This window comes from Podarcis bocagei (genome assembly GCF_964188305.1).
Source record: "Podarcis bocagei genome assembly, chromosome: 4".
In the NCBI taxonomy this organism is placed as follows: domain Eukaryota; kingdom Metazoa; phylum Chordata; class Lepidosauria; order Squamata; family Lacertidae; genus Podarcis; species Podarcis bocagei.
The window spans coordinates 29,759,331-29,782,040 of NC_138128.1; the positions used below are offsets into that span (position 1 = coordinate 29,759,331).

Sequence of the window (22,710 nt, forward strand, 5' to 3'; positions counted from 1 at the left end):
GGCAAACTGCTTGGCAGAGGTATTTGGAGCTAGTCTTCAGTTTGGCTGAAAGTGAGTTTCCCTGAGCTTCCTTAAATCACCTAGTTGGCATTTTCTACTCCAACAGTATTGTTAGGTCAGCCTAGGAATGTTTACTTTAGTAATAATAATAATTTATTCAGCTTACATACTGCCCTTTATCAAAAGATCAAAGGTTGATGGACGACATTAAAAACATATTTTACAGAGCATAATAATAAAAACATAAAACAAAGTATAATCGTAGACAGCACAGTAATAAAAATCATCATCATTACATTCCCCCCACCTTGAACAAGCCATAGATTATTTAATGGCTGAAGGCCTGGGTAAAGAGGAATGTTTTTGCCTGGTGCCTAAAGATATGTAATGACAGTGCCAGGTGAGCCTCTCTGGGGAGAGAATCCACAGATGGGGAGCCACCACAGAAAAGGCCTGTCCTCTTGTTGTCACCCTCTGAACTTCTCAGAGAGGAGGAACATAGGGAAGAGTCTCGGATGACAAGCACAGTGTCCAGGTGAGTTCATATAGGGAGAGGTGGTTCTTAAGGTATTGAGGTCCTGAGCCATGTTGGGCATTTTGAATTGGACCCGGAAACTAATCGGTAGCCAGTGTAGTCTGGCCTGAATTGGCATTATATTCTCAAATTGGTGAGCAATTTGGCCACTGAATTTTGCACCTGCTGAAGTTTTAGAACCCATTTAGACTTGATAAATACCAGTACACCGAGGCCCTAGGTTGTTTACTGGAGCTGTTGTGTATATAGTTTGGAAAAAAAGAAAGTGTGCATTTCCAATCAATATTATTTCTTCATCTGCTGGGCTCATAGCTAGTTTTCAGTTAACCTAGCATACTGTCTTGGTGAATAAAACAAAGTACAGTGGTACCTCAGGTTACATACGCTTCAGGTTACAGATTCCGCTAACCCAGAAATAGTGCTTCAGGTTAAGAACTTTGCTTCAGGATGAGAACAGAAATTGTGCTCCAGCGGCGCAGCGGCAACAGTAGGTCCCATTAGCTAAAGTGGTGCTTCAGGTTAAGAACAGTTTCAGGTTAAGAATGGACCTCCGGAACGAATTAAGTACTTAACCCGAGGTACCACTGTATAAATCAAGTTTAACTAATATTTGGTCTTCAGCTTTTCTGGTGTGTGTAGTTGCTTGAACTCCAAGCACCTCCAGCTACAAAGTAGCAAATATCCTGGGATAAGAAGTGGCGCTCCAACATTAAACACAGGGGTGTATCTAGCATAAGAAGTTTGTTGTTAAGTTTATGCCCTAATGGCTGTAGATTTTGTCCATCTGTTTGGCTGCTCAGTCACCTGGTAGTTAGTTATTGGTTCAAAGGGATGTGCTTGAGCAGGGGTAGTCAACCTTTTTATACCTACTGCCCATTAGTGAGCTGGTCTTTGACCGTAAAAAATCATCTATCTACCGCCCACTAGTGCATCTTTCTTGATGGTAAAATTTCCTTACCACCCACCAGTGATTGATGGAAGGAGGATTCAGCTTGTGCCGTAGAACCCCCTACCGCCCACCTAGAATCCTGAGACACCCACTAGTGGGCGGTAGGGACCAGGTTGACAACCCCTGTGTTAGGGACTAGAGCGGGCGTAGAAGCTGGGTAAGGGGCGGTGGGAAGCTTGCAGTTGTGATGGTCAGGAGAAAATGTAGTGGAAAAACAAATACAGCTATGGACACAAACCAAGGTATCTGGGCCTCTGAACCCAAGCAACCTGAAATAGGATACAACAATTAGTGGTAATACAACTTTAATTATATATAATTCTGGATGCGATATGAGGAGTACAACTGTATATGTACCTTTTAACTCGGATAGAATCAGCTGAGCTGTTGATAGGATTTCAGTAAATGATTAGAAGACTGGTGGTGATGTACAGATATCTTGGTTCTTGAAAGATGTAGCTTGCTTAAATTGTCTCATGTGTTACACCAAGACCAGAAATCAGCTAAAGCCTCTAAAAGTGCACTGTCCACCCAACTGCTGGCTTTCTAGATGATACTATTTTTGGACATTATGTTGAGATGACCCAGGCTTATTCTTGGCTATTTCTATCAGGACAGCAAGTCTAGCTACTTGGGGCTAGTGTGAATCCTTGGCCCTCCATTGCATTTACTTTTGTATTAAATAATATTGAACCTTTCACATGTGGTTCAGCTTGGGAGCTGGGGAGATAGCATGTTCTGAACACGGTTGCTGTCCTTTAGCTTGGGAATGTTCATGGATCCAATGCTATCACTGGAGGTTCAGGTAGCTTCAGTGGCTAGCAGTGTCTTTTTCTAGCTCTGGCTGGTTCACTAGCTGTGGCCCCTCTTGGGCAGGGATGACTTGGCCACGGTTTCCATGCTGTGGTAACATCCAAATCGAACTATTGCCATGTGCTCTTCATGAGATTGCCCTTGAAGACTATTTGGAAATTTAAATGTGCAAATGTGCAGCTCATCTAATACCTGCTTTAATACAGCTGCGCTGGTTGCCAGTTTGTTTCTGGGTCCCATTCAAAGTGCTTATGTTAGTGTTTCTAGCCCTAAATGACTTTGGCTTAAAATATTTGAAATGCTATATATGGTATGGCTACCATATACTCTCTAACATTGGTGTCAGATGAAGTTTGGTGCTCTAACTGTGCTTACAAAGTCAAAGGTTTCTCTCCTTTTCCCCATCCAATCTTCAGACGTGGTGTATCTGCCAATCATACATCTTGTCACTGCTGAATCTCGATTAAGCAGCTTTGCTGAGGAGAAGGGGACTTGATTGGAAGGAAGTAAATTTAGTACATATGTGAGGTAAATACTGGAATAGGTCAGCTTGTTCAACTTTAGCATATTTGCTTCAGTATGTGCAAAGTAGAACTGTGGCACAATGCCCTCTGAGAGCTGCGGATGTTAAGTATTAAGAAGTTGGGAAATACAGTAAATTAGAGCAGTGATTCCCAAACTTTTTTCTCATGGCCACTTGAAAATTGCTCAGGGTGTTAGTGGACCACCTAATGATTTTTCTGTCCATTGTAAAAATTGTAATGCCCTGTGCTGTATGATTTTTAATTGTATTTTTGTGGTTCTTTCCCCCCTCTTTGATTGTATTCTATTACATTCCAGTTTGAATTCTAATACAATCAAGAACAATAAGCCACAATTAAAATCAATTTGAATATTTAATTTGTACACACCACAGCCCCTTCATGGATCACTGCCTTGCTGTGGCGAAGGGGCTTGAATAACTCAGAGAAGCTATGAACTATGCCGAGCAGGGCACCCAAGATGGACAGGTCATAGTGGAGAGTTTTGACCACAGACCACCTTCATGAAACATGTGTACAACTAGTGGTCCAGGGACCACAGTTTGGGAACCCTTGAGGTAGAGAAATAAATGTGTGTTTCGGTCTAGGAATATAGGACTGAAAACACTGACTGTGTATTTGAACAAAACTTGGATTACAGCTTGTGGGTTGTCAGGGGTGAGACATAGGCTGACTTTGGGTGACTTGGCTCCCAGTGGGTACAGTAAGACTAGAGGAGGAACAATATACTGGTAATCTCCTCTCTGGGAGCCTGCACACCAGTGTGGACTGCCCAAAGTATATCTTAGCGTTATGTGCAAACCAAGTCATGCTGAAGGAATTTCTCTTAAGGTATTTGCTAACAAGATTATTTTAGTTAGAGAGATGTGCTGCTTATCCATTAAACATGTGAGATTTGTTACCTATTATTATTTTTTAATTTATGAATCACCTCTTACATATGTGTTAGGGTGATTCAGAAATATCATAAACACAGCTGAAATAGTTTTTAAAACAGTACAGAAATAACTGAAGAGAGATGATCATTTTGTACTGTTTTTAAACCTAAGGCAGATAACTTTTCATCCAGTTGGAAAAGCCTGTCAAAACAAGAAGATATTCAGTTGATTCTGGAAAGTACTGATAGTGGGTGTCTGTCTTATCCTGACAGGAATGCTGTGCCACAGAACAGGGGCAGCCACCCTGAAAGCCCTGCTCTGGCCACTATGAAGTGGTCTTCTGATATATTTGGGACTTGGATGAGAAACAGTCCTACAGAATGTAGTGTAACCTACTGGGTACATAAAAGTCAGTCTTCTCAAGTAACCTGGTCCTGTACTTTATGTGACCTTATACGTTAGTGCCAAAGCATGGAATTTGGACCACTAGCAGATTGACAGCCTGTAAAAAAAAAAAAAAATCTCCCAAGCATGATGCTGGTGGTTGTTTGCCATCACAAGAATCCGAGTCACCATGTTCTGCAACTAGCAGCAGCTTTCTGGACCAACCTCAAGGGTAGCCCTCATATAGAGCATGTTACAATAATCCAGCCTTGAGGTTACTAGGGCTCACAGTATCCCAATCCAGCAATGGCCATAATAGTCTTACCTGCTGAAACTGATAAAAGGCAGTCCTAGACACTGAGGACACTTGCACCTCCTCCAGGGAGTATTCAACCCCATCCAGATGGGCAACATATTGACTTCCCAGATCTGGGAACCACTCACCAATGGAGCCTCCATCTTGCCAGGATTGAGACTCAGTTTATTAGGTTTCATCCAAGCTAACACTGCATACAGACACCTGTCCAGGGCCTTCTTAACCATTCCAGATTCATTTGCTACAGAGACATAGAGATGTATGTATTGTTGGCATCTTGCCCCATTTTTCCTAATTATGGCAACCAAAGGCTTAGCATAGATATTAAATAGCAGTAGAGATTGCATGGTGCTCTGTGCCACCCCAGAGTTTAAGATCCAAGAAACAATCATCCAGTTCAAGATGGTTTGAGCATATAATGCCAATCTTGATCTAACTGCATGGACTGCCATTTAGTTTCTGGGCCCAATTTAAAGTGCTGGTTTTGACCTATAAGCCTTAAATGGCTCAGGACTGTAATAACTCAAGGACTGTCTCCTGTATGAACCGCCCCAGACCCTGTGATCATAATCTTAGGCCCTTCTCCGTGTGCCACCTCAGTGAGAGGTCTGGAGAGCAGAAACACAAGAACAGGCCTTTCTGCTATGGCTTCCCACTTGTGGAATGCTCTCCCCAGGGAGTGTCTACTGGTGCCTTCATTACATATCTTTAAGCATCAGGCAAAAACATTCCTCTTCTTCCAGGCCTTTAATTAGCCAATCTATGGCCTTTTAAACTTTTCAGTAATAATCTAGATCAGGAGTTGTCAACCTGGTCCCTACCGCCCACCAGTGGGCATTTCAGGATTCTAGGTGGGCGGTAGGGGGTTCTACAGTACAAGCTGATTCCTCCTTCCATCAAGCACTTGTGGGCGGTAAGAAAATTTTACCATCAAGAAAGATGCATTAGTGGGCAGTAGGTATAAAAAGGTTGACTACCCCTGATCTGGAACCATCCCTTAAGGCAGTGTTTCTCAGACTTACACCCCAGCTGTTGTCGGACTATAACTCCCATCATCCCTGACCACTGGTCCTGCTAGTTAGGGATGATGGGAGTTGAAGTCGAACAGCAGCTGGAGACCCAGGTTTGAGAAACATTGCTTTAAGGTTAAACCATAATCATTGCAGCATAGATTCCCCATCTCATAGACTGTCTGAGGATACCATGGTCAATTGTATCAAAAGTTCATAAGAGACTGAGCAAGGGTTTACTCAGCCCTCCCTCTAAAGGCTGATCCAGTCCTGAACCCAGATCATAACCCAGATAATTTGCTTCCTACAACAATGTCTAAAATTTCGCTCAGTATCTTACCCTTAGGTCAGGGGTCCCTTTCCCTTAAAGTGGGTATTTTCAGCTGTTAAATGCCATCAGGTCCAAGGTGAGGTTTAAGAGTGGCCACACAGCTGCCTCCTTCAAGGTGCCAGGCACACCCCTCTCATACAAAGGCACATTCACCACACCCTGAACCCACCCAGGCTTTAATTAGCCATGACAGACAAGGGTTGTGAGGGGGAAATAGTTGAATGCCTTTCACAAACACGTTGCTAGCATCATCAGGCTGCAAAAACTGAAGGTTCTTCTAATGGTGAGTGGTCCTGGAATCTCAATTACATAGTTAAAAACAAATGCAATGCTATGACATGTATCCTTAAAGTCATGTTGACTTTAGGAATATTATCAATTGTTGAACCTTACTGCTTTATGAAGGTAGCGAAAGCTGATGTTTGATCACATATGCCCAACCTTGGCCTAAAGTGTGTGTGTGTGTGTGTGTGTGTGTGTGTGTGTAGATAGATAGATAGATATTACTCTTTGAGGCTGGTTACCAAGACAAGTTTTTGTGATTTCAATCTTCTTAGAATATTGGCAGCTCAACCTTGGCATATATATGTAGAAGAGCAAATATACCCAACTTAGCTTCATCATCTCACTTTGACTGCTTTCATGAGCAGAAGGTCAATATTAGCATGGAATCCTTTAGGAATTGGATCTTTGTGAATTCCTGTGCAAAGTGACCTGAATCATTCAGACTATTGTCTGCATCAGAACTGAGCAATCCGCCACTTTCCCCCCTTCTCCAAGTATTGTGGTGCAATATCTTTAAAGGGCAGAGCTATATGGACAATGCACAGACTTGGTGCTTTCACTTTCTTAGTATAAAGTCTTAATGGTGCACACATGTTCATTCTACCAATGCAGTGACCAACCTAATGTAAAATCCTAACCAGCTAGGCCTGTGTCATTATGAAAAGTGCAGGTGCATCCTGCTTGCAATTGAGTTCTTGTGAACAGAGATAACAGTTGGATAAGTTGAGACTGTGTGATATAATGGAGGGCAGCTGTTTTCTTAAGAGAGTTATGGTGTAGAGGGAGCAAGTGCTTATATTAGTTTGGCACTGTGTGTCTAACAGCAGGATAGGCCCGCATTCCTGCTATTGAAACTGGAAGATAATATATAATAAAATAGACTACCACTTAGAAAAGGATTTTATTTTTTAAAACCGTCAATTTAATATTTGACCAATAAATTGAGTGGTGTCACAGTCTACATTTTAATAATGACATAACAGCAGGTTAGAGGAAGAAACAGGTGGTGTGCCATCCAGACTTCCTGTTGAAAATGGTCAAGTATGCATGTAAAATGTAAACCATAAATGTCAGTTTAACATTAACATGTAGGAGTGTAGTGCTGCCTGCTGCTGAAAAGTTTATGCTGCACTCATTTCCTGCTCTTGCTGCTGCTGCACTGAAGACAAATCAAACTATAGCAGGACTTGTCATATCCCTCCAAACCCAGGTTCATGGTTTGTTTCCCCCAAGAGCAAGCCTTGGTTACCCATGGCTTGTTTGGAGACAAACAAACCATGAGCTTTGGTTCAAGCATCCTCACAAGTCAGACTCTGATTTGTTCCCCGGCAGTATGGCAGCAGTAGGAACAGGGCAGGCTTATAAACTAATAAGACAAATAATAAAATAAGATTAACTTTTCACGGCACCAGCTTCTCTCCAAGCAGTGGAGCCCATGAAGGGTAATCCAGATAGGGTGCCATGGTTCTTAGTATCTGCTACAGAATTCTGTAGGACAAATGGATGTGCTCAAATGGGTTAAGTGGCCTGCCCACATACCTGTCATTGGGGTTGGCTGCCATCCATGGAAGGTAGGAAGGCACTGTTGGGAACAGAAGCTTTGCAACTTCCCTTCCTATGACGTTTCTGCAATATACAGGCTGTCCTTCAACACATCCTTCCTGTTATAATGGCACACAGTTTGTTAGTCATGTGTTTAAGAAAATTAATTAGCAACACTCTTCTTAAAAAACAGTACTTACAGAGACTATGGAGACAGCACTGGCTGCTGATGTCAGTAAGTTCAATGTGGCAAAGTCAGTGTGTGTTTTCTGGGGGGATGCGGGGGTACACATACCCCCAAACATTTTGTGAATCTAAGTTTGGCCTCATTGAGGGGCAGTATTTCAATATGAGTAGGAATATGAGAGTACCCCTAAACCTTTTTTCTAGAAAAACAACAGCACTGGTTAAAGTAAATGGGTTGTGATCTCAAATACAGTTGATAAGGGGCAAAAGAAGCTTTCTTACTTCAGCTCTAGGAGTCAGAAGGGGCAGGTTGCTGCTTTAGTCACTTGACCATGTTTCTTCCCTCTAGGGCTGTGGCAGACTAAACATCTTCCCACTGTGTCTCTTCTCATAACCCAACTCTGCCAGGAGCAGTGATTGGGAAGTGAAGGGCAGTTCACTACATAACAAGTGGAAAAATTACCACTGTTGGTTCATTCTTTTGAAACTTTTTTCTGAGCATGTTTTGTTTCATAAAACTTCAGTTTTATAAATGAAAATTTTCCTTTGGATTATGTCTTTTTGCTTTACAGTAGTACCCATGCTACTCCAATTTAGTAACAGGAAGGGGATGAATGTATATGAACACATGTATGGACACTACACTTACTAGATTATCATGGACTGTTCAGTCTCTGTCTAGTGAAGCAGCTATTGATTAATGTCTGATGTTTCCATTTAATAAGGGAAAGTTTAACCAAATGTAGTTATGGACTGGGGTATAAATAATGAGATAGGTATGTTGTGCACATGTTAGTCTCTCTAAGTAGTGAGAGATTTCAAGAGTGCCAACATAAAACTCAGGCTTAGATGAAGGACATTCTGTGTGGTTTTTGTGTGATGTTTTTATTTGCACACAAATAATATTGCTACCCTATTGGATCTCTCATTGTCCCCTTGCCCTGCAAGCCGGAACTTTGGATTCAGCACACAGAGCAAGTCAAGCCTGAGTCTGTTTCCAGCCCAGTTTTCTTCTTATACTTGCCCCATTGCATTCCCTCCAGACAGACAGGAGAGAAGCCCCCCTTATTCTGCTTCTGAAAGCATCAGTTAGTAGTTTCTGTGGCAACCAGTCAGCTGAATTCTTAAGTCATGCAGTGAAATACTTAACACATAGCTAGAACTATTAACTTAACAAAGAAGCTTGTTTGATCACTTTAGCAGTTTGTCTTTCTATCCCAACCTTGGGCTTTGAGGAGACCAGAAGATGCCAACTAGGCTACCCGCCCCCCAAAAAACCCCACAACCCTCTAAAACAGGAAAAGAAAACTCAGAAGCAGATAAATGCTGGTCACAAAAAAATCCTATATATATACTACCATGAACATCCTAATTCCAAAAAGCATATGAGAGTAAATATTGTACAATAAAAATGTTAATGTGAATTATCAGTTGATTATATATTGAAGCCACAATTGATGGTGTGTCCAGACTGAATTGAGATGTAGAAGCAAGTATTTATATATATTTGAATATTGCTTTCAGTGAGCATGACCATGCTTTATCTCCAAATCCTGAATAATCTCATTGTTTATGTGATCTGTAGTGAACAAAGGCAGCTCTTTTTCTTATCCTTCAGTGGTGAGCTGAGTGGTGGCTTATAGAATAGGGAGAAAGGGTTAGCCCTGGTATAAAGTGCACATAGATTGCATCATAGAACTGTACAGTTGGAAAGGGACCACAGAGATTATCTGGTCCAACCCCCTGCAATGTAGGAATCTTTTGCCCAACATGCGGCTTGAACCCACGCCCCTGAGATTAAGTGTCTCATGCCTTACCGACTGAGCTATTGGCATCTGAATAGAATCCATGACAATCCCCAGCACTGGCATCATGTCATGAACGCTGCTGTCGGCAGTTAAGGGCAAAAGTTTGATCTGACTCATTAACTGGGGCATTTTTTGGTTTGTTTGCCATTTAAAAACAACTGGCCAGCTGATTAAATCTTGGCTGTCTCAAAAATGCATAAATGTTAACATTTTGCATAGTGTAATATATGTAGTCAAAAATAAAAAGTGGGGTAGTTACATATGTCTCAGAAGAAGTGACATATTGGATATAGTAACAGAATAACACAATTATATCTAGAAAGAAATATTTTGTTGTTTTGAGCACATACGTTATTTTACTAATAGAAGAAGCATTTTCTTCCTTAATTTTCTAGAGATTAAATCCCTAGAGATTCTACTCTGTTCAATTAACTGAGAGAAAGCTGCAGTAATTTTCATCTAACTAAAACACAGAACAGAACTGTTTTGGCGGGAGGAGGTGCAGAGGAGATTGGTGGAAAGCCCCATTGTGTTAGCGGGACTTGTTGAGCTGGCCCTGCCAGAGCAACTGTTCAGTTGAATCTGGCCCAAAATCTTTGTTCCTCTAGAGCTACCTGATGTGAAAATGAAACTATAAGATAAAAATGGATTTTAGCAATTTTTACTTTTTTCTTTCCCCCCCAACTCTTTGTACAATCGTCCCTTGATTCATATTTCTTAACTGAAATAATAATTTGGGTGCTGGTTCTGTCTTGTGCTTTCATGCACAATTGACTCAGAAGGGAGTCAAACTGAGCTCAATGGAACTGACACCTAGAGTATGTAATTGAATTGCTGTTTTAATATGGGTAGCTGATTTACCTTCAGCATGCTAAAGTTAAAGGGACCCCTGACCATTAGGTCCAGTCATGGCCGACTCTGGGGTTGCGGCGCTCATCTCGCTTTATTGGCCGAGGGAGCCGGCTTACAGCTTCCGTGTCATGTGGCCAGCATGACTAAGTTGCTTCTGGTGAACCAGAGCAGCGCACAGAAATGCTGTTTACTTTCCCGCCGGAGCGGTACCTATTTATCTACTTGCACTTTGACGTGCTTTCGAACTGCTAGGTTGGCAGGAGCAGGGACCGAGCAATGGGAGTCTACCCTGTCGCGGGGATTACCAACCTTCTGATCTGCAAGTCCTAGGCTCTGTGGTTTAACCCGCAGTGCCATGCGCATCCCTTCAGCATGGTAGGTAGTACCTTTTAGATAATTGGTACTAATATTGCTCCTAGGAAGGGGCAATCTGAGGTGGCCTTTATACTAAAATAGAGAGGCCTACATTTAACTTCCCATAGTTCTAACTTACATTACCTCCAAAGTATATAGACATTTCTAAGGGAATTTTAATTTGTACTGTACTTCGGATCCCAGCAGTTGATCATTGGTTACTACACTGTCCAGTTTCCCCCCTCCCTTTTCTTCTCTTGCCTCATGTTTTGGTAACTCTGGCCTCTGTTGTAATTTCTGTAACTGAGATCAGAATTAAAACAAAAACTACATCTTGCTTAGCATAGTAACAAAACATAGGATGGATCAACTGTAGCATCCCTGATGCAAATCTCTTCTGCTGCAAACTGACTTTTTCCGTACATTCAGTGAGTGCCTTAGGCAAGTCATAATTCTTTCAGTCCGCCTATCTGACCTGTTGTCCTGGTTCATATGTAATGCTAAGCCCAAACTATGAACAAGCAATCATGTTTGCTTTGCTTTGTAACTCTAAGCCAAACATGGCTTAGCTCCCAGCAGCACAATAGCATCTGCACTGTGTGGGGGAGCAAAGTGGCTGCTGTTTTCTAAATGTGCCCCCAATATGCTTGCTCATTCATGGTTAGCCATAGTTTGGTTTAGTGTCCTCTGTGAGCAGAGTTTTGTAGTCGTAAATATTATTAAAAAATTGCTGAAATAGAATATAGGAAACAGTTTGAACACTTTAAATGAGATAAATTAAGAATTAAGTAGGCAAATGGTGACACAGAGTGTGGAATTACAGGGTGGCAATGTAGCCTTGCAAATAAGCCCACAAAGTCTAATAGCCCACTTTTTTTCTAACTCTATTTTTTAACATGCATTATTTTTTAAAGCCATTTAAAAATGAAATTATTCTCAAACCCTTAAACTTTTTTAATTGCCCTCTAAGGTTGATGTGGTACATGGATTGTTTAGAAGCAATAGAATAAGGATTACTGTTCTGTGTTTATAAAGGATCCTGAATAGATGGAAGATAATGAAGGGGGGGGAGATACTAGTATTTCAATCTTGTAGTAACTTTGAATAAATAGGTGCCTTTCCTTCCTCCCAAAGACCAGAAAATGTTTCTAGTCAAACTGAGTTGTGTAGCCTGTCCTTAGGTATACTTACCTAGAAAATATCTATTAAAGGGTGTAACATCATGTGATCTTGACAGGTTGGTCATGTGGGAATCCGCCTTAATCTTGACAAGCAGTTCTTGTCCAAAAATAGACCTTGTCATTTCTGCCTTCTGCCTCAAAAAACCTTAGTTGAGATATCAGACATGTGCATATGTTCATAAGTATTGCATGTACTGTTGTCCTTTAATTGCAATATCATACTTATGCATGAACGAAAGAAGGGCATGATAATGTTTTCTGCTTTGCAGAAGTGACTTAAATCCACCTCCTGCAGAAATTGTACTAGAAATTGATGGTGAGAAATGAAGTCTGTGAATTCCCAGGTTATGGACTAATTGTTAGTTTTGATGGGACATAAATCATTAAGAAAGTGTTGGTAGCCAGAGCTATGAAAAAAGAAAATTACTGGCTAGAAAGATAGTCACAATTTCACCCTTGCAGTAGAGGATAAAAGTACAGTACCCGAAATTATTGAAATTCCTCCTTTCCTTATGTAAAGATATGTACTCATCTGCATTTTTTTGTAGCAGCATGCATGGAATCTAGTAACAGTTGCATGGAATCTAGTAACTAGCATTTCAGATTCTTCTAAAAATCAAGTTTCTGCCTGTTATTCCATAGAGACATTAAATAAATAGTAGTGTTTGCAAAAAGCTTCTGTACTTTCTGTACGAGAGCCAGTGTGGTGTAGTGGTTAAGAGCGGTAGTCTCGTAATCTGGGGAACCGGGTTCGCGTCTCTGCTCCTCCACATGCAGCTGCCAGGTGACCTTGGGCCAATCACACTTCTTTGAAGTCTCTCAGCCCCACTCACCTCACAGAGTGTTTGTTGTGGGGGAGGAAGGGAAAGGAGAATGTTAGCCGCTTTGAGACTCCTGAAGGGGAGTGAAAGGCGGGATATCAAATCCAAACTCCTCTTCTTCTTCTTCTACTGCAGGGGACTAAAAGATGACTCTGCCCTTGGCACTGACAAAAAACATTCAAACTAGCATTGTATAACTAATGAGTTGCATATGCACAAACCATGCAAACACAATAAATTAAACAGGTAAGCAATGTAGTTTAATCCACATAAGAGCAGAAATCTAGCTTGAGTTTCAGATAGCGATTTTGCAGGACTGGCAGTAACTTTTAAAACTGAAGTCAGTTTACCTAGCTAAGACAATAATAGGTGCTTACAAATGGCTTGTGGCCTAAACATGGTTCTCTTTTTAAGAATGGTTCAGACCTTTTTAGAAAATTAAGATTATAAAGCAAGTATAAATTAACAAAAAAACCTCCACTGTGAGTTTAACATGTTTTGTTAAGGGCTTTCCATGTTCACGGAAACTCCAAAAATGTCAGGAAACTTTATTTAGGCAATATGTGTATGGTGTATTGTGATGTGCTATATTGTGTTTGGTTCAAGCTTCATCGCTAACTTGGAGCAGGATGTATGTCAGTGACGGGAGAAGTGGAGCAAAACCCCTAATGCATTTGGTCACTGGAACAGAAACATGGAGTTCATGTAACTGAAAATATTGTGTAGGGGTTTGGACTAGATGACTTCTAAGGTCCCACCCAACTCCGTCATTCTGTGTGGGTGGTATTGCTTGCCAGTTGGGTACTTGTAATGTGGAAGAGTAAGGTCAGTTGCATAGATTCCATGTGTCTGTTCAACTGGACAGACAAATCTGGATTTAGGTATACCACATTTAAATTATTAATTTTAAAAATTCATTTTTGGTTGGTTCTCTTGCCATTATACTAAAAATTTGGGGCAATTGCGAATGGATTTGTATACATTTTAATGCCTTGAAGCATTCATGCCAGGTGACTGATGGAACCTCTAGTCCTGTCCTATCCAAAAATATTAAAAGCTCTACAAAAGAAGGCTTAAGCAGAACCTATTTAGTACAATGAAGCTTCTGTGTCAAGCCACCCCAAAGCCATACATGTTTTATAACATTTTGGCAAGCTTATGAACAAATGAAACAGAACCTTTTGTGTGCACGTTAAATACTTGAACTGCGTTACTGTTACACTTAATAAAATGTGACCAAACGGACATGGCTATGGTGTAGTCACAATAGGGTAGAACTGAGGAAACTTGAAAGAAACTGGAAGAAAGGAAGAAGAATCTTGTTCAGATGGCATCTTGCTCCTGCAAGAGAGGATAAATAAGCACAAATCATTCAGATAACTGTTGGAGTGTTTTGGACAGAACATTCTTAAGATAAGGCACTAACTTCTGTTCAAACTTGTTACACCCTATAATTTGCTGTTCTATCTCACAATACGTAAATCTGTTACTGAGAACTAATACTGGTATAACAGCTGTTTCGGCCCAGAATGCTACTATATTTGTAATAATGATGCTAAATGTTGATTAGTTGTAACACCTAGCCACGAGGTCTCTTACACACACACACACACACACACACACACACACACACACACGTGCGATTACAGCTTCCTCCCTATTCTTTAAACTTCAGAGCTGAAATAGTTTTGTCTTTGCACAGAGTCTGTATATAACTGACTGTAAAGAAATGGCACAATCTGATTCATCAGCAAAACTGGCAATTACTAAACATTAGAAAAATACTAAAAGGTGAGTTTAGAGGAATATATGAGTAAATCAAAGCTAACCTTGTAGTTGTGAACTGAAAGGTGAAATTACAAGAAACCGCAATAAAGGCTTAAGTAAGAATCTTATTCCATATTACAAACCAATATATTGGTATTGCTTGCATAGCATGATAGGCCAAGCTATGGCTCATCAGTTAAGTTTGGCTTAACATGTTGTCTAAAATCACACTTGCAATTAAGGTCTCTTTTCACTAACCACATTTGGATGCCAAGGCTTGTTTTTTGCTACAGCTTGTGGTTAGTGAGGCGATACCTTAATCATGAGCCTGAGTTGGAATGATACGCTAAGTCAAGCATTGCCTTAGCTCAGCTTGCTGCCAGAGCAAAAAGGATGAGTAAGGATCAAAGTGCTCTTAAGAAGAAGAGTTTGGATTTGATATCCCGCCTTTTACTCCCCTTAAGGAGTCTCAAAGCAGCTAACAATCTCCTTTCCCTTCCTCCCCCACAACAAACAGTATGTGAGGTGAGGTGAGTGAGGCTGAGATACTTCAGAGAAGTGTGACTAGCCGAAGGTCACCCAGCAGCTGCATGTGGAGGAGCGGGGAAGCGAACCTGGTTCACCAGATTACAAGTCCACCACTCTTAACCACTACACCATGCTGGCTTAAGCCTTTTTCTGAGAGCCCACACATTTGCATGTTCCCAGTAAGCCATAGTTCACCTTACTGTGTCGTGTGTGAAAGTTTGTGCTTTTATAAGTACAAATATTTTTGAAATCAGTAAATAAAGCATGGTTTTATATAAAACTAAGCATAAGCCCATGCACTACCATAAAATGTGTACTGGAATAAGGAAGACCTTGTCATGCACCTGTTCAGCGAGGATTTTGCCTGTAATCTCAGTTGAGAGTGAATTCACAGACTTGGGCTTGCAACACTGAATTGATAATTCTGTCTTTTCTCCCAGAACTTTTGGCAATACAGTACCTTGTCTTTCAAAAACCACCTCACATTTAACACTCACCTCTCATTAGCAACTGAAACAAAGCCTGTATATGTAGAATAGCATTCATCTTATTCATTTGCCCTCCTGTACTATTGAAACGATGCTGGCAGGATCCTCTGCTCTGTCTCTGTGCTTCTGTGTTTATTGTAAAGCACTATGATCTTGTACTTCGGGGTGGGAAATCTGTGGCCCTCCAAATGTTGTTGGATTACAAAAAAAGGCCATTCCTGGCAATTGGCCATGTCAGCTGGGGCTGATGGAAGGTATATTCTCAACAAGATTGCTTACCTGGAAGTGATTTCCATTTAATTCAGTTGGGGCTACTTCTGAGTGTGTAAATGACTGCAGCATAAGCAAAAGGTATTTTCCTACCTGTTTTCTAGATAATTGTTTCCATGCGAAGTCTAAAGAACGGGTGGAGGGCGAAATACTGCGAATGGTTTAAGTAAAAAATGTCATGGTCAACACACTTCTGGGACTTGGAAATGGTGCAAACGTTAGATTTTTATCACCAAGGACATTGGCATCGCAGTGTAGAGCTTTACTTCTGAGGTCATTAGCAAAGTAATATGTTTTCAAGCCTCACAGCCATCGTATGCACTTTTGCTCTTCATAAACCCTTAAAATGCAGTGCCACAATGTAGTTGCTGTAACATTCCCAAAGTCATTATTTATCTTTAAACATTGGACAATTTTAAATGCTATTTATTGACAGTGTATGCTGAAATCATGCCTTTGGTAAGGTCTTCCTTCCTTGCAGATTAGCCATCTTTGAGCTTCTCCCTGGCATATTTATCTGTGGCCTTTTAAACTCGGGGGGGGGGGCTAGTCATATTGTTTTTGTTTGCTTCTATGTTATGTATTTCTCAGTTTTTATAATGTAAACTGCCCTGTGATTTTGGGATGAAGGTGGTATAGAAATTTAATAAACCAATAAACTAGTATTACAGTCTGAGCAATTTGTGCTCGTTTAGACAAACATTTGTTGAGGAATCTTGTTGAAGGGACTGTCACAAAATTAAAGTAGTGATGTTTGTGCATTGGAGAGCAGCACATGTAAGAACTAATATATGTGATGCTCTCACAGTTCTCCCATTCCCTTAACTATGAGGGATTACTCAACAACTCTCATTTTTCTGCATGAATTACCGTTTTTTTCGCTCAATAACACGCACCTGACCATAACACGCACATAGTTTTTAGAGGAGGAAAACAAGAAAAAAAATTCTGAATGAAACAGTGGATGTATCATTTTTGTGCTTCATGCTGTGGCCACAGACATGTGATTTGACGGTGAGTTTGGGGTAGCCCAATGCAAAAATCCTGAGGATCCATGTGGATCTGTGCTTTGTAACCACATTTTTGCACCATTGCAGCCCCAGGCAACAGTGGGTGCGTGATTTTTTGGGTGCAGGCTGTAGCCATGGACATGTAATGTGATCTGATGGTGAATTTGGGGTGACCCAATGCAAAGATCCTGAGGATCCATGTAGATCCGTGCTTTGTAACCACGTTTTAAGTGGGGAGGGAAGGAAAAACACAGAAGGGACAAGGAGCACGAGAGGGGTGTGCGGAGAAGCAGCTGGCTAAGAATGCAGGAGAGGGGTTTAACGGGAGGGAGGAAAGGAAGGCAAAAGTTTCCCCCCACCCACCCAAGCCAGCCCCCCCCTCTCTCCCACTTGCATTTTCCGGCTTCCTGCGATGCTGAATGCAGCAGCAGCAGTGGAGCACGGAGAGGAGGAGGTGGTGGCTGTCGGCTTCACTCCTAGCCTACGGAACCTGAGCCGGGTGGGCTGGAGCCTGCATGCAGTGTGACTAGGAAGGAATTGGAAGGAAGGACGCGACCCTTTCTTTTCCCCTCTGCTTGCCAAGAGGGCAGGGGATTTCCCTGTTCTTTGTTGCGTTTGAGCAAACACAGCAACCGAAAACAGTGGGCGGTAAGACCCTGAGGCAGAATGCAGGAAAGCCGCAACCCTCCTCTCTTTAGCCTTCCCTCCTCCGCGATCTGATTTTTGCCCCTGTACTCGGGCCAGTCGATTCCAGGGACCACACATTCGCTCAATAACACGCACAGACATTTCCCCTTACCTTTTAGGAGAAAAAATGTGAGTGTTATAGAGAGAAAAATACGGTAATCAGCCTATTACTGATTAAGGCTTATATTGGAACCGTCTTTAACTATTCTTGGCACTAACTAGGGTTTTAGCCAGGATTTGAAGCTAGTTCCAACTGTCTAGTAATGGCTCTGTTGTTGTTTAGTCGTTTAGTCGTGTCCGACTCTTCGTGACCCCATGGACCAGAGCACGCCAGGCACTCCTGTCTTCCACTGCCTCCCGCAGTTTGGTCAGACTCATGTTTGTAGCTTCGAGAACACAGTCCAACCAGTCCTCTGTCGTCCCCTTCTCCTTGTGCCCTCAATCTTTCCCAACATCAGGGTCTTTTCCAGGGAGTCTTCTTTTCTCATGAGGTGGCCAAAGTATTGGAGCCTCAGCTTCACGATCTGTCCTTCCAGTGAACACTCAGGGCTGATGACTCTAGTTGGCATCAATGGTGGTTGACTCTAGTTGGCATCAATGGTGGTTGAAGCTGGGGTTTTCCCCCCCTGAGAAAGCGATTACTATGCTTCTGCAACCTAGTGATGGCCAAGGGGATATTGTGTACATAAGCCCTTTCTGATTTGGTTAAAATATGTTGATTTATTTATTTTTAATCACTGAATGTGTTCTCTTTCTCTATCTGCTAATGTATCCTAGCAAGCAATGCTTTAGAAACTTTAATAAGTGATATTTGGTCATTGTTTGAAATGTTCATTGGTATATAATTCTGTTTTCTCTAAAATATTGTGAGGATTAATTAACCTTTATCATAAGATGTAAACATTGCAACAGAGGCCAGATATTCTCACTGGGGCTCTTCTTTTGTCTTTCAGTGAATGGTAGTGTCTAGAAAGGGTATGTCCCTTCAGGAGAGAGGTGCCAATGTCCAACCGGCCTAGTAACAGTCCAGGGGGCTCACTGCGACGTTCACAAAGGAACACTGTCGGGGCCCAACCGCAAGACGACGCAGTAGGAGGAAGGTATGACTCGTTATCTACAAATGTCTGATCATCAGAGGATGATTAACACTTGAGGGGGGATAACTCAATAAATCTTTTTCTTTATTTAGGCCAGATAACTATACTTCCCTTGCATTTATTAGTATCTCTGAAATGTCTCCTTTTGGCCTTAACAGCTAGAATTGTGAATATAAACATAAAATGCACAACCTCCTTCTAAGCATTGAACTAGAATGCCTAGTTCACAGGGCTTAAGCAGATTTAGGTTTAAAGTCTTGTTCTATGGACTGAAGCTCACATGCAATCTTTTGGTTCAGGTTTTTAGTACAGATTTCTTTGGAAAAGAGACTAAAATGGCCTGTTGTACATTTGGCTTTATCTTGAAGCAAGAATGTAAAAAGAATTTTACATCTGAGTGTTGATTTATGCACCAGCCTCTCAGCATGGCATTACCTTGACACAGCAGACATAACGTATGCACATAGTTATTTGGTGTTGCCATCCATCTGTCTTCAAGGACAATGGAGTGCGCCTCCAGGGGTAAAGTCAAACCGCTGCATTAGCAGCACTGTAGTGACCTCTCCTTTCCTTCTATGTGTATAGGAGCAGGACTTTGGAAGTTTTAATTTCAGTTTAAGCTGGTCATGGCTTCCTCTCATGTCTGAAACTAGGAGTCATGGTTGGACAATAAATATGGCCAGCCTCAAAACAAGCCGATTTCAGACCATGGGTTCTGAAGTTGACAGTTTTTTAAACTACGTAAATTGGAGTCCTTAATGTCTTGAAAGACCAAATCCCCCTCCACTGCCCAGTAACATCATTAAGATAAACAAATGGAACCTGGTTAGACTTCCATGGCCTAATTATTGTTGCTTTGCAGTAACATGGATATGGGCTTTCTCAGTGGTAGCACTGGTTTTATGGAATGTACTTCCAACCAAAATACTCGGGGCAGGGGCATCTACATTAGTTTTCCACTGGCTTTTGAAGCACTTATTTACACAAATATCTTGACCTGGATATTTATCTTTTAATAGTTTGTTTAACTGGTTTTTGATGCTTTGTAAACAATTTAGAAACATATTTTGACATTCAGGGATGCATAATAAATTTTAAATAAATTACTCTAAATCCAGAGATACAGCAGCATCTTTTTAATAATTATTGTATGCCCTGTATTCTCCACACAAAAGTTGGTGAATCTGACTTGACAGGATGTGGTATGACTGACTAGATTTATGTTTAAACAGATGCAGCTTAATTTTCAGATATTTAATTCAAATGCTATTAATTTTAGAAATATTGAGTAACTGAACTCTCAAGTGGCCAAGATATATCAAGCAATTGGTCTGCATAATTAAGAAGGAGATGGACTCTGGTGGCTGATCATATTACTTAACCGTGCCTGGGCACATCTCCCTCAGCATTACATCAGTAGTGCATGTGGCAGCTTGTGCTTCACCTTCTCTTCACTTATTTCAAATTTCTGTATTACACAGGGACAGTGATTCTTCTCCCCCCCCCCATTTCAAAGGGTAATGGTAAACTGTTGCCAACCACTAGCATTTCTTTATTCACAGGAAATTAAATATACATTAAAACATCAGTCATTAAAAAACCTCCCTAAACAGGGCTGCCTTCCGATGTCTTCTAAACGTCAGATAGTTGTTTATTCCATTGACATCTGATTTATTTTGGTAAACAAAAATGCTAAATGTATATTTGGTGAATAATTGCTCAAGTTACAAATAATTTTATGGAGCTGCAGGATTTATCAACTACAGAATCATTGTGCAGATGTTTATCATTTGTGTAGAGGGAAGGTGAGAAGTTTGGAACATTTCTTAGTTGCCTGTATGCATATTGTTAGTAAGAGGAAATGCAAATGAATATAGGAAACTACAAACTTCCAAATAGGTTCATGATTCCAAATCTCTGCTTAATGTCAATGATTGAAAGACTGAAAAGGCCAGGAAATATCAAAGAATACTAATTTGAGATATAATTTCATTTGAGAGAGTTGATGTCTTGATATACCTAACTTTTCTCCCTAGAACATCTTTGCATAGGCTTAGTAGAAAACTATACTGCAAATATACTCCATGTATACATTTGTGTTTGTATGCCAGTTTTCCTGATAGCTTTCTGTTCTTAATTATTTGCTGACAGGTCACATTTAGGGCAGGCAAAACATAAGGCACATAGCCCTTCTGAAAGTAGAAAATCAGTATCAAAGGCACCCAAAGTGCAGTCCAATACTACTTCTGAACAGTCCAAGGGACAAGTTTCTAAAAGGTAACTTTTATTTTTCTGAATTTACAAATATAGCTTCAGCAATATATATTGTAATCTTCATTGTCGTATCTGTTGTAAGCAATAACAATTTTATTTATGGCTGCTATATAGTTATATGTGCTATGTAAAGAAGTGCTTCCTTTTGTCTACCCTGAACCACCACCACTTCATTTGATGACCCCAGTTTCTGTAATATCTGTTATTTCTTGAACTGCAGCCTGGAAACTTTCCCCAGCTATACTGCATTTTTGAATATCCATTACCTTTTTGGTGAAAATTCTGAAATGGAAAAAGAAAAGAAAATGCAATACTGAAGTGGTCGCTTTTCATTATTAATTGTTTAGTATGTTAGAGACACACATGTTGACAATACAAGTTTCTGTAAAGCTTTCAGCACTACTACTTCAATCAAAGTTGCTTACTAAAATCAGAATTAAAAGTTTAATGTAGATTTTTGCATTTTAGATAGTTACTTTTTTTACTATTATAATTTCCTTTCCTTGGAATACCACAAATTAAATAGCTGGATGACTGTAGATGATGATGATAATGATGATGATTATACTGCTTTTTTCTCCCCCTCAACAGAGGCTGTACCTCATCTGCTATTATAATTCCACAACAAGAGGCTCTGGACACAGACAATACTTTGGAGCGGCAAAAACCGGGTCAGGTGCCTAAAAAGGACAGTCCTCGAGGAGTGAAACGCAGTGCTAGCCCAGATTACAACCAGACAAATTCTCCTAGCCCTGCCAAAAAAACCAAAGCACTTCAGCACGCTGATTCTTCCTCAGATTTGGAAACAAACAAGCCACAGACTAAGTCTAAGAAAAGACACTTGCATCAAGAGCAGGAGTCAAAGTCTTCACAATTGCCATCAACAAGCAAGGCTCATACCAGAAAGGGTGGAGCTGCCAGTGGCTCCCGAAGCCAGAAACGGAAAAGGACAGAGACCTCATCCATTGTAAAGAGTCGTCCACCAGCTGAATCGACTGGCAGTGAAGAGAGACCAGCAAAACCCACCAAGCTGGCTTCAAAATCAGCGAGCTCAGCCAAAGCTGGGTGTAGCACCATCACAGATTCTTCCTCTTCAGCCTCCACCTCCTCCTCCTCTTCTGTTGTTGCTTCTGCCTCTTCTGCTGTTCCTCAGGGTGCCAGAGTGAAACAGGGGAAAGACCAGAGTAAGGCCAGGCGTTCCAGATCTGCATCCAGCCCCAGCCCACGGAGAAGTAGCCGTGATAAAGAACAGAATAAAATAAGTGGCTCTTCAAAGTTTGATTGGGCTGCTCGTTTCAGCCCCAAGGTTAGCCTGCCTAAAACAAAACTGACTCTGCCAGGCTCTTCTAAGCCAGAGGCATCAAAACCCGGGCCGTCAGGATTGCAGGCTAAACTAGCAAGTAAGTTGAAAATGCTTTTACTTATGTGAGGGCTTGAAATTTGACCACCTTATGTAACATGCTTATTGTGCAGGATTTGCATTAAATAGTATAAGAAGTAATTTGCAGGTGAGAATCGTAGGGAGGGGAAGGAAGTCTGTACAACTGTTATACCCAAGGAGAAGCTACTGTAATACTTCAGCTATAGATGCAGAGGTGCATATTTGAATACTTCCCCATAGGGGGACAACTCCATGTTGAAGACAGGGTTTGACCTGATCCATTCAGCATGCTAGTTTTCTGGATGCAAAGATTTAATCCAAAATATGAACCGGTCCTTAGTCTCTATTCCAAGTTGCTTGTCTTATTGTACAATAACTTAACATTGGGTACGCTTTTTAATATGGACCCTGAAATATTTTC

At 41.0% G+C, this 22,710-nt stretch overlaps 1 protein-coding gene across 5 annotated transcripts in view; it reads left to right on the forward strand.

Moving 5' to 3' along the window:
• Positions 1 to 22,710, forward strand: part of TRIP12 (thyroid hormone receptor interactor 12) — a 71,368-nt gene that overhangs the window by 5,169 nt on the left and 43,489 nt on the right. For all 5 annotated transcript variants that reach the window (XR_014007040.1, XM_081189876.1, XM_081189877.1 and 2 more), the window contains exons 2-4: positions 18,491 to 18,637; positions 20,786 to 20,911; positions 21,500 to 22,308. Coding sequence is in view for 4 of the 5 variants with exons in the window: in XM_081189876.1 (XP_081046002.1) it covers positions 18,540 to 18,637; positions 20,786 to 20,911; positions 21,500 to 22,308 (1,033 nt within the window). In the remaining variant the exon portion in view is untranslated. The remainder of the gene's footprint in view (positions 1 to 18,490; positions 18,638 to 20,785; positions 20,912 to 21,499; positions 22,309 to 22,710) is intronic.